Source organism: Alnus glutinosa, chromosome 7 (assembly GCF_958979055.1).
Source record: "Alnus glutinosa chromosome 7, dhAlnGlut1.1, whole genome shotgun sequence".
NCBI lineage: Eukaryota > Viridiplantae > Streptophyta > Magnoliopsida > Fagales > Betulaceae > Alnus > Alnus glutinosa.
Window position 1 is genome coordinate 7,236,565 of NC_084892.1, and position 12,993 is coordinate 7,249,557.

A 12,993-nucleotide genomic window follows, 5' to 3' on the forward strand; every position below is an offset into this window, starting at 1 on the left:
AGTTATTTCATTCCGCATCGGCCAACCGTCAACTGCTCTAACAGTTATCTACAAGTTAATTTTGCAGATTGCAGTCTTATTTCACTTTTTTTTTTTTTAGGGCAAATTTCACGCTTTTACTCCTCGACAACATGCATAGCACCCACGATTGCATCCCTTGTTGTAATCTTTCCAAGTAGAATTGCAAGCATTCATGGACGTCCCAAAAGACAAAAGTGCAATACTTTCAAAGCTCCGCCAACTTATCATAATCTCCTCTAACAATAGTTGTAATTAATTCTAAAAGAGTAAATGCTAATTAATACGTATTAGACAAATATATATATATATATAGAAAACAAAGTCAAACTCCTTTTATTAAACAATTTTCTTTATTTTCCTTTCACAAAAAATTTAAAATTCCTTTTATTTACTTATTTTTTTATACAGGATATCCCACGACTCTTATAGTTGCGATTGTTCGCTAAACAACTGGCCCATAAAAAATAGTAGTCGAATTTTCGGAATGCAATAACTCCCGGCCAAGAACCACATAGTAATCAATTTATATCACATTAATAAATTTATTTCACATTTCTCCTTGCATAACTCCATTTATTCCATTTTTATTTTACTAGACTGTTGACTCAGTGAAATGGGTAGGTCCGTTGGACGAGTGTGTGATATTTATCAAATTTTATTGTAAAAAAAAAAGGATTTAACATTTTTCATTCATAAATATACTACAAAAAAAAAAAAGAAGCTAAATATTTCACATTCCTCCCATCAATCCAATAACATTATAACACACAGCCAAGCAGTTTCTCTACCCTGAACCTCCACACACCTAATCCCCACCACCCCTCTCCCTCTCACTCTCCTCTCTCACAAATTTTCATTTCTCAAAGATCTGCAACGCCAATCTCTTGTTTCTCGCTCTAAAAAGTCTCTCTCTCTCTCTCTCTCTCTCGCTCGCTCGCTCGCTCCCTATCCAAGAGCCATGAGCGACCCCATTGAACCCTCAACATCTTCGTCGTCCTCGGCAAAAGACCCGAACCTGGTCTCTCTTCTCCACCCTCGGCGGGAGCCGTTCGAGCATGGCCTCCTCCCCATCCCGAAGCTCATCTTCACTGACCCGACCCAAACCCTAATCCCCCTCAAGCAGACGCTCCTCTCCTCCTCCTCCTCTGCCGCGACGACTCGCCGGGTCGACTCTGCCGCGCTCTCTGAGTCCCTCCAGATCTCCCCGGCCCACGCGCGCCTCGTCCTCGACACCCTCGCCTCCATCCTTCACTCCGACTCCGACCCGCTCGTCCACTCCAGACCCGACGAGATTGACTCCGCCGGCGCCGATGTCCATGATCTACTCCTCTTCCTCTACATCCAGTCCTACAAGAAGCTGCTCCCCAGGACGCACAAGGACTCCGCATCCGTCGCCGACGTCTGGCCGTCCACCTCCGCCTTCGATGGCTACTTGTCCGCCCTCTCGCCGCTCCAGGTCATTTTCTTTGTCGCTGCGAATTCGAAATGCGAATTCAATTTTGATTTCTAAATGCGCGTTGGAATGCTGGTTATTTGGTAGGGATTTGCAATTTGAAATTGTTTGGCTGGTTTTTGTGTATTACAATGTTATTAGGGAGGAATTCGGTGTATTGATATCATGCGGTGTAGGACCTTTTTATTGAGTTTGCTTGGATATAATATTTCAACTGCTTTTTGTCATATGTTTCTAAAATATGGTGAGAATTTCTGGTTAATTTTGTGCATTTGTTTCAAAAGGAATTCACATGAATTATTACTGTTTCAAATTTTTCCGTGAATATTGAATATTTCATTTATTTTTTCGATTGTTTTAACATGTTAGGAAGATTTGCAATTTTTTTTCAACACATTGGTTAGGATTTATATGTAGTGACAAAATGTATTTACCTGCAACTGTTCATATGTCAGTCTTCTGCTCTTTTATTTGTTGAATGCTTGGAAGTAGGATTCGTGTGATTAACCCAAATTGTTTGGATAAGGTTCTGTTTAATCTCAATTTTAATGAATTATGTAGTATGTAAATTTCAATTTGTTATCTTTAGGCATATCTTATGATGTTTGCCTCAGCTAAAACTCTTAATGCTGGATCTCACTGTGTCTTTGTGTTTTGCTATAGTTTGATTTCAAATTTGTCACTAGAAACTTTAATTTTTGCTAGATTGATTTTAGTCAAACTAGTTCTAAGCTTGGATATCCATCATATGGCAGCTTGTACGTAGCAACAGCCGTCGGTTTATGCCATCACAGATTGATGAAGAGGCCCATCAGTTATCATATCTACAAAAGCACTTGGCTAACATTCTCTCTCTCTTAGCAGAGCCTGTGGAGGGGGACGGCGAAGAATCCCTGGTTTGTGAAACTGCTTTTTCTTTCCATGCATAGTTTGATGGAGCTTGTACTTCTTCATTGTTTTCTTTTTCATATTTTGTACATATTCAATTATGTTCTAAATATGTTCAATTTAGTGCTAGAATTTTTCGTTTTTACCTTTGCCCATTGTTTGTTTTCTCCCAATTAGAGAAAAAGCTTTGGTTGTCCCCAGACCTGTGCTCTGTGTATTAGTCCAACCACTGCTTGGTGCCACCTCAAACAATATCAACAATGCACAAAGTTTCACTAATAGAAGAGTTATGAATCCCATGCCCCCCACACTGTCACACCATCTGGTTTAATAGGATACTAGCAATGCAAATTGGCTAATACCATGCGCTTTGTGAAAAGACAGTGCATCTTAGGCATGTTTAGGAGAAAGCAATGCATCTTAGTCATTATCTCCCTGCAAATAGTTCTGTCTATAACGAGATCTGTAATTTGAAAAGGCATTATCACCATTTGGCATTATTGTTGTTGGCCAAATAGCTTTATGTTAGATATATGATTTGCATGTGGCGTCAACAAATAGCTCTCAAATGCTTCCAAAGGGGGATCCATGAGCATCCTAGAGCTGAGGAGAGGAAATCCACTTCATTTCTTCCTTAATAAATAATTGCAGCTTGAACACAAGTTCATGTTATATTACATATTCTGCAGGGGAGGTTGAAATTTTAAAGCAGGTTTAGGGAACTACTTCGAAAGCAAGATGTGGACAATTTTTTTGTACATACTTGGGAGTCCTAGGAAATGCTTTGGAATCTTCTAAGAATCCCTAGACTAATACATTTGAAGCCATGTGGAACACTGTTTCTAATGTCATTTTATTTGTCAAGTTTTCCCGGCAATGACTTGAACATGAATCTTATTGATTGGCTCAAATACATTTGTTGACTTTTCAATGACTAACTTAAGGTAGAAGTACCTGGGCCACTCTCTTGCTGTATTGGACATAACAAGTTATGTTGCTAATTTACCTGCTGTTTATGTTTATATGGATGGAATCATTACTTTTCCTGTTAGTGGAAAATGTAATTATGGAGTTATCGCATGTTTGACTCCCAAGTCCAAATGATTTTAAGTTATTCAGGTTTGCTTTCACTTAGTAATCTTACTATTTGTCTTGTGGCATTTTTGATTTGTCTGTTTTTGCAAGTATTTCTCTGGCCTCCTTGTAATGTGCTAATTCACCCTATTGTTTTAGGTTTTGACTATGGATAGATTCGAGCACCTTGGGTTTCTGATTCAATTTGGTGATAAGGGATCTGAAGGAAATCAGTTGAGCCAACATGCTCCATTTTTTGCAAATTCAGATCCCGACATGCCTGATGTACCTGTTCCTGCAGCCCAAGTTCATGATTGGCTTCTACAGAATATAGCTTCTGCTTTGGAACATATTTCGGAAAGAGCTTCTGCAAAAGAAAATGGCCCACCAAATGCCTCTGATCAGGATGTTGCTATGGCTGATGCCTGCACAAATTTAGTCAAGGCCTCACCAAGTGCTAGAGGTCCTAGTTTTATTGAAGGGGTCTCTAAGTCATCCCTTGTAAAGCATGCATCTGATCTTAAAGGTTCTTCTGTAAAGGTTTGTATGTCTTTCCACCTGTTGAATTTTGGTAAGAAATGTTACATGTCATTGCCTATTAACAGATCCTACATCTCTATCTAGAACGTGAATCGGAATTATCGAGATCTGATTGTTGATGAATGAACTTGGATTGAGGTAGATTCAATCTGATTAGTTTCTGGATCGCTTATGCATAGTAGGTTTATAATACTAAGTAAGTTGAATTTTATAATATCATAGGTTATTACATGCGAATTTTTAAGTTAGAAATACTTGGATACTTGACCCTTGTTTCTGGATTCTGTTCCCATCCATATTCCAATCTGAAAGTAAATTTAATTGTGGATTGTACTTAAAATCTGTTGGTATTTACATTTAAGCTCATATCGGGGTATCATATCTAACATACATGGATTAGAATTTAGGATCCCCACTGAATTTGACCTACGAATTCTGTTGTTTGTTATGTAATTTTTAATTTTTTTATTCTATTTTATGCATGTTTGCTATTCTCTTTTATGCCATAAATTTTACTGGTCTTTCTCTTACTATTTTTATCCGCTCTGTGACACAATTTTACCTGTCCAAAATAATATAGCTCTTTTTAGATATTGAAGATATTAAATCTATGCATTGACATAACAGTGAGAGATGGGTGAGGGCTTGAGCCCCACAACATAAAAATGTATCTTATTTTGTTGCATCATTTGAAAGAAAATCATGACATATTGGTTTCCAATGTTGTAGCACTAATTTAACTAGTCAACTTAGTTAAAGACCCCATGTTAAGGCCCATTAGCTCAGCAACACTCAGCTACTAATAAAAGACTTTTTCGCCACAACTATTGGCTTAAATTAGTACTACCAGAAATTACTAAATACTCTCAACTCTAGAAGATTAAATAAAAGAAAGATATAGAATAAAATACCGATTGACACTTTCTGTTGGACCAAAAGATCTTTTTAGATGTTGTATAAAAGAATATAACTTTATCCTTAGGGTTCAAAAGAGGATATTATTTTTCCACCCAACTGTGTTCTGCTGCATCAGGATATCTTCCGACTGGTGTTTTATATAATTTTAAAGCAAATATCTTCCTAACTGCAAATTGCTAGGGTCTATATGGAGACTGATATCAACTTTTGAGATGGAGAAAAGAGTGATGATGATGCAAACTTTATGGGCATTCCTGCGTTATTTACTTGGTAGAACTTCCAGTCTCACTACTGGCAGTTTAAAACCTCTGGTCTTCTGGTGATATCTCATTATTTATTAGGATGTAAAATAAGCAGAGTTGGTATCTTAAAAATCAAGGTTAAAAATGCATAGTAATATTAATCTGTCCTTAGATTTAAGTTTTTACAACCTAACAATGTATTTAGGAAAAGATCTGTGTCATTCATGTTGTGGTTACAACCAAATTTCTGTCTTGCATGTCATACATACAAGTATGATAATTCACTTGTGTTCTCATTCCTCAAAAGAGTCTGTTTTCTATGTTGCCCTGCTACTAACATAGTACCTGCAATTTCAGGTCCTAAATTGTCATGATTCTGTCATTTACATCTTAGCACCTTTGAGATACGCCACTATTTACGGAAGCTCTGATACTACTATAGTTCTTGGAGCAGTTGGCAAGGTAATAGCCAAGATTTTAGTACCTACTGTTTTCGTACTACATGTTTATGGATCCTCCAATGTTTGATTTTTGATTTTTATTTTTTTCAGAAAGAAAAAAAAAAAAAAATTCAACTCAACTAAGCTTTTTTTTTTTTTAAATTTTTTTTTGAGGCATTCTACTTTGTTTCAGGTTTGTGTTATCTATATACTTCCTGTTTACTACATGAGTTCATTCTCTTTGACACTTTCTAATAAATTAATCACCTTGAAAAGTATTCTGCTACCATTAGATCCATAAATATTGTGTATATAAATCGTTATGAGTGTCAGGATCTGTTAAAAAAATTGCTTTAATAGTTTCGAAGGAAGAAGGAAGGATGTGTTGGTGCCTCTCATTGGCTGGGATGTGATACATTGAATCATTTTATGGTGATAAATACCATGCAGCTCGCTTTTTAAGTGCATGTGAATTTTCAGGTGCCTGACTTCTAGCAAAGGATATATGCTATAACAAGCTGTTCTTTAACTTTGTCTATCAAACATGGTCATTCTAGGGTGATAATTTTCTCAAACACCAGCATTGATTTTACCAAAGGATGCTCAACCTTAAAGTGACTCAGTTAAGTCGGATACCATTAAATATCTAAAAAATTGTTTACTTAGTTGCCGCCAAAAAGCTGCCTCTCTGTGTTGCATCTCTGGCATTTATGGTCTTAAGCTTTTCCTCTTGCATTTGCTTTCTTGTGTGGATCTCTGCTTTGGGCTATTTCTCTTTTTGTTTATTTGACGTTTTGGATGCTTTAACTTTCAGAAGCTAGCTTTCTTTTATGAAGCTTGGATACTCAAAAACCCCTGAAATATTAGTGTCAAACATGGATATCTCTAGATACATGACCGTCAATAGAATAAGTAATTTTGAAATTTGGATACAGGGTGGACATGGATTGATTGGCTGAGATACTTTCCAGATACAGAAGGGATACTTTTTTGGGGCCAAAATCTTTTTTTTTTTAATAAAAAAACAGGGGCTTCCTTTCCGTATCATGTCCTAATTTTTCTAGAATTACCATATCATCGTATCCATATCGTATTTTACCTGTCTCCCATGTCATTATCGGTGTTTCTTGGGTTTTCTTTTAAGGTTTCTTTTCATATCTCTGGTGTACTTATGCTTCACCCTTTCTCTTTTTCTAATAATTTTCTTAATTTTTTTAAAGTAAAATGTAGAAATAGTAATTTCTAACATCTTACAAGTTCAATGGGTATGGGAGTCAACATGAAATGATTACATCACATGGCAATCATTTGATGGAAAAATATCATTGAATTTATTTTTCCATGTAGCTTTTCCCATTGCTTTAGAGTTATTTTGGGAAGAATCGCTTTCCTACACCGATGATGCTATCAAGCACTCGTAAATTTAGTAATATAGGGTTTGCTTGGCAAAAATTTTTAAAACTTTTTTCACTTTTCAAATGCTGAAAATTCTTATCAAATATCAGTTATCCAAACGGATTTTCAGACATAGCCCCTACTACTAACACACTTTTCAAAACAAACTATTAAACTCTTTTCAAGAATTTTTTTTTTTTTTTTTTTCACAAAACACTTCCAAAAAATGTATTAAAACAAAGGCTTGTTTTTTCAGGTGTAGATGACTAGATGTTGCTTGTTACATATAAAAAAATAAAAAAGGTGTAGCCTCGCTTGGTGGTGGCGGTGGCCACCAATCTGTTTGGCGGCCCTGCTGGTAGCTGCGAGATCCATCTTGTGGCCTCATGGTAGCCACCTGATTCGTCTGGCAGCCCCCATGGTGGCCACCACAACTGTCTAGTGGACTCAGTTTCCGTTAGATCCATTTGGCAGCCCTGTCGGATCCCGCCAAATCACTTTTGTGGTGGCTGCCGCAATGAATCCACCACCTGTGGACCAGCTCAAACAACCTTTTTTTTTTTTTTTTTTTTTTCACTTTATTATTATTATTTTTTTTTTTGGAAACGCTTATCAATTTTTTTTTGTTTTTTCAGAAACACTTCTTTAGACTTATTTTCTTTTGTGGACCTCACATATTTTTCAAATGGGGCCCTACCAAAACAATTGTCAATTTTCACTCGTTTCAAAACCCAAAATCCAAAACACTTCTCAAAACTATAAGAAACCGACTGTGTCGGTTTGAGCTGGAAAGTTTCTCCTTAGTTGATGTTTTATTCCTTTATCTACTGGTCACCTTCGCTTAATTGTATAATAGCATTGCTTTTCTCGCTTGAAAGTTAGTGCAGCATTTGCTTTGTATTTTGCTTATCAAAAAAAAAGTTGGTGCAGCATTTTTCGTAATATTATTATGGTTATCACGAGTAAAAGGGTCTGTTCTGGTTAATCTAATCCTTGGGTATGCTGTTGATTCATGATTCACTAGTGAATGTTGGAACATTGATACAAATGGTCTTTTTGAAACTTAGAAAGTTTGCCTTGGTTTCAGTCTTCATTTATACTTAGTTCTTGAGATTGGATGCCATATCTGCTGTTGTCCATTATTTGATCATTTTTTGGTTAGGTTGCCAAACAAAATAATGCTTGCCCTGCAATAAATATACTTGGTTTATGCAACATTTCTTTGTCTAATAAATGACTAATGTCTTCATTTTTGTATGTGTTTCTTTTACTGGTGTAAAACATTTCAATTTTAAATACAGTAACATATCTGGCATATCCTGCCTGCTGTCATGTCAAGTGATCAATGTCACTAACTTTTGACTCTTAGTGATTATGAATGAAAAACATCATTTGTATGGAAACTGAGATGGATTCATCTCAAATGATGCATTTTTACAGGCTGTAAGAGTTGAACATTGTGAACGGGTTCATGTGATTACAGCAGCGAAGCGAATCTGCATTGCAAATTGCCGTGAATGTGTGTTCTTTTTGGGGGTAAACCAGCGACCGCTCATTGTTGGCGATAACCATAAGCTGCAGGTGTGTCTCCCACTACTACTTCCATTACCCTACTAAGTTGCCAGCCAGCACTAACTGGCAATAATGTTGTATTAACGAAGAAATTTACAATTGATAAAGGTCCCCATGTGTGCTTATGCATTATGTCTATCACCATTCTCAAATTTGAACATATTGAGTTTATAATTGAAACACTTGATTTTTTTTCATGATATAGAATGTGGTTTTGTTCTCTGTTCTTGTTCTTCTGCTTGCATAGTTCTCTCTGAGGTCTTTAGTTGACTGGTTCATTATTTGAAGTTGCTGTGTGATCTGGCTTGATATTTGCTCTACAAGGGGCCTTAGGATTTCGTTGGATTATCCCTTCTTCATTATTTGGTAATTCTTATTTACATAATGGACAACTAGGTTGTTACAAATGATGCAAGGTAAAATTTTCAATTATCATGTGCATCCAAACTCTGTTGATTTCTTCTGTTGATGTTTGATTATCTTCTAATTGTGATGAAAAATTTACGCTTTAGGAACACCTACTGGCCAATTGGTTCCTCATAGTCTTGAACTTTAAAGAGTAGATCTGCCTGCACAGTGCTGTCAATGTAAACTGATTTTGAATGAAATAAATCCAGTGTCAAAAAAAAAAAAAATGAATTAGACCAAGAGCAACTTACCTTCATCTTATGAATAGGGGTGAGCATGGATTCCAAAAACCTGACCAACGGCTAGTGGGTTTCGGTTCCATGAGTCAAATAGGCGAGTCAGTTTCAGTTCCATGCGTCAAAAAACTGTCAGTGTTGGTTTGGGTGTCAGTGGTGAATGTTGGGGTCCCGACCAAAACCAGCCATACCAACATCCATTTATAAATACCCCAACTTTCTGACTTACCCTTCTTAGCTTCTTTACCACCGGCTTTAAATTCCAACCCTATGCATTTCACCCATTTCAGAACCACTTGGTCATTCCCGTCTGCATCCCCTTTCAGCCCTAAATCCCATTTCCCAAATCTGTCTCTCCTCAACCAAAGACGTCTAATCAATTGCTTGTCTCATCTGGAGCCCCCTCCCCAATCTCTCTCTCCCAAGCTCTCGACCCCTTCGGACTCTTTGGACCCATTTGAGTTGTGATCTTCATTGTGGCGCGCAAGAAGGCTCTCTCACCAGGCTCAAATCCAACGCCTGATGCGTCTGTCTCCATTGACATTTTCTGCGTTTCTGGTTTCCTCAATAAATTTCAGTTTGCAATCTCGGTTACACTAGTTTAACTTATATATATATATATTGTGCACTGTGTAGTATATCCATGTAAATGTTTGCATGGGGTTGTTTAATTTTTGTTTGGTGCTGTGAAATGAAAGGCCCAAGCAGGTAAAAGCAAAAACCAAAAATCCGACCGAGTTTACTGGTTGAACTGAAACCGACTGATAGCTAATTGGTTCGACTTGGTTGAGTTTCTACTTCACAATTGGTTTGGTTTTGTGGTTGGATTCTGCCTATGACATTGTTGGTTTGGCCCTCATGTTGCTTACACTGACCAACTGGGTCGGTGCTCACCCTACTTATTTTGTTAAGCATGAGTATATAATTTGTATTTTCTATCTCTATGTTTTATTGATGTTTAAATTTTCAAAAATTCTTTTGTTTATCCTATTTTTTTCAGGTGGCACCATACAATACATTTTACTCTCAATTGGAGGAGCACATGAATGAAGTTGGCGTTGATGCTAAAATCAATAAATGGGATGAACCCCTGGCACTTGGAGTGGTTGATCCACATGATTCATTGTCTCATCCTGCAGGTGTCTCTGATGTGCAGGCTGAGTCCGCCACACGCATGGACCCTGACCAGTTCACAAATTTTTTGGTATGTTTTTTACATTTCTTGTACTAACTTGGTGAGGAAGTCTTTTTAAATGCTGCATATGTTGGTGAGATAGCGAGAAATTGAATAATGTATGAAAGTTGGTTTTGTAGTTTTCTGGACATTTTCTGTTTTTTGTTTTCTCCCTCATTCTTTTAATGTGGTGTGTGTGTTTGTGTATGTCTATGAGTTGGCTATTTTATGATTTCCTTCTGGGGTGGGGGACATAGCGGGTTTTTTTTTTTTTCCTCTTCTTGAACTTATTTTATATTTTTATATGCCTCTGTTTTTCCTTGATGCACAGATTCCGGACTGGTTTGGTGGTGAATCCTCTGGGTCTACAAAAGACAACCCATTTCTATTACCAGATGCTTATTTGGCAGCTCAACAGAGAAATGTATGTCCACTGAAACCCGCTGATTAATTGAGATGCTTGGGTATTTTATTTTAGTATCTGGGTGAGTTATGTATGGGAGTGTTGCTATAGAATAGACTAGTAATCTTAGTTGATTCTCCCCATGTTGGCTTTAACTAAATGATTTTTTTCTTTCAGCAAAAGAATTTAGGGGAGATCAAACAATTATTGAGGGAAGCACCCCTTGAAGAAAATCGGAAACGAGAGTTATCATCTGCACTCCATGTATATTTCAAAGACTGGTTATATGGTAATGATGTTCTCTTCATCTGTTTTTGTTTTATTGATGCACAGAGTCTATAATCTTAGGAAATTCATATGCATTTGGACTTCCTCTTGAACCCCTATTCATACTTGTTTCCTAAACAGAGTGAAAATTACCGTGTTCTCAGTATTTTTTGTTTGTTTCATTTATAATTTGACCATGTTTTAGAAAATTGAAATTCTATTCAGTTAAATTTTAGTTGAGGTGGCTTTCAGCTTCTTGTACTGCTTATCTGATGTGCCTTTTTGTGCTTTTAAGTAGTTTAGGTTTTCTTTCTTGCTTACTAAGTTACTATCCAAATCATTCATTAGAGCTGGTATAGTTTTCTGCTATTCAAATTTTACCCATATAATACATTATGAATGTTTGTTTATTCAGAAAATATAAGCAAAAGTTTATAGTATTGCATTTCCAAAGAAGCATGGCTTACTTTGTATGTGAGGAAATGTATTATTGAAGTGCTCAAATCATCGCTCATTACTTTGTGTGAAAAATTGGACGATAAAATGTTATGACATATTTAAAACTTTTGAATCATCGCTCTTATATTTCTGTTTGTCTCTCTCACTCTTCTTTTTCTTTTTTTCCCCTGGGCTTGTTTTTCTTTAACTAATGTATGTAAGATTGTCTTGCATACTAGAATTTTCATGTTCTGGAGATATAAATTGTGCAATTTTAGGTATTTCCAAGAGGTGGTTTCTGTATTGTTTTGGGCCAAGATCAGTGTCAGATTCTAGTTACTGTTGGTTCTGCTATTTCTTGGAAGCAGAGTAAGCGGATATGGGTTGGTGCCTAATTTTTTGGTGGGATTATTCTGGTTTTACAGAATATTATTCCTTCCTCGGCACCCTACATTCTAAACCTGTTATTTTCATCTGATCTCTAGCATAAAAACTTGTACTGAATGCAATTCTTTTATTTTTGTGAGTTTCTCTTCCCTTATCTTTTATGTTTGCAGAAATGGGTCTAAGGTTGAAATCTTGCTGAAGAAAAGAACTAGTTTATGATATTTATTTATTTTGTGTTTTTCTTCTAGTGCTGAAGAGTAGTCCTGTATAACATTCAAACGAGGTCCGTTTAATTTGTTTTATTATTGTGACAGCTTCAGGAAACATCCGCCAGCTTTACTGCCTACAAGGTGACTAATATATTATGAAGATGCTGTGGCAACAGTTGAGGATGGTACAGAAGTAAGTTCTCTGGTTTTCATTTTCGACCCTCATCAAGTTCCTGTAGCCATTTCTGGTGGTACTGCAGGCAGCAGAGAATCAACCCTATGTACTTCAGAATGCTAAAGCCATATGTGCATTGACACTGGTGCACAGGATAAATTCAAGATACATTTGCTAATCTCATTGTAATATTTTATTTTTGAGAAAAGAAAATCTTACTGTATTTTGTTAACCTAGGTTCACAGCTTTGTATTTTTTTTTTCTCCCCACTTGGTCTAGCATGCTGAATTTCTAAAAGCTTTTAAGTTTTGCCTATTTGTCGTGAGGTTGAGTTTACTATTCTTGGGGTGAATTTGAAATGGTTAGGGTTTAATCAATCCAAGTAGAGGTGGGGGGAAATGGACCGGGTATGATTGGAGATAGCATATTAACAAGATACCGAAGGGCCCAACTAATTCAGGGGGAAAACTGCTAAATATGTGAATTGGCCTCTTTTGAGAACTATTGCTACCCTACTATCAAATCGATTCCTGGACTCTTCCAAGTTCTTTGATTTACCTTCAATCATGCTGTTTTAAAGTATGATAATTCTATTATTGAATGTTTATCGCCTATCATTAGTAATGAAAAAGCTTGAATATGCTTTTATGTGTGTGTGTGTATATATATATATATAAACGTTGCTGTTTAATGAACTTCAAATGATTGCTTCTCAGGCTATAGTATCACAATTTCTGCCTCGCAGTAGAAACT

The 12,993-nt window shown here is 36.5% G+C and overlaps 1 protein-coding gene across 1 annotated transcript; it reads left to right on the forward strand.

Moving 5' to 3' along the window:
- The first annotated feature begins 813 nt into the window (after positions 1 to 813).
- Positions 814 to 12,555, forward strand: LOC133872703 (uncharacterized). Its single transcript, XM_062310274.1, has 9 exons — positions 814 to 1,477; positions 2,230 to 2,370; positions 3,596 to 3,976; positions 5,494 to 5,598; positions 8,412 to 8,552; positions 10,188 to 10,391; positions 10,693 to 10,785; positions 10,942 to 11,053; positions 12,171 to 12,555. The coding sequence occupies exons 1-9, from the start codon at positions 980 to 982 to the stop codon at positions 12,212 to 12,214; spliced, it is 1,719 nt and encodes a 572-aa protein (XP_062166258.1). The 5' UTR covers positions 814 to 979; the 3' UTR covers positions 12,215 to 12,555.
- The last annotated feature ends 438 nt before the right edge of the window (positions 12,556 to 12,993 follow it).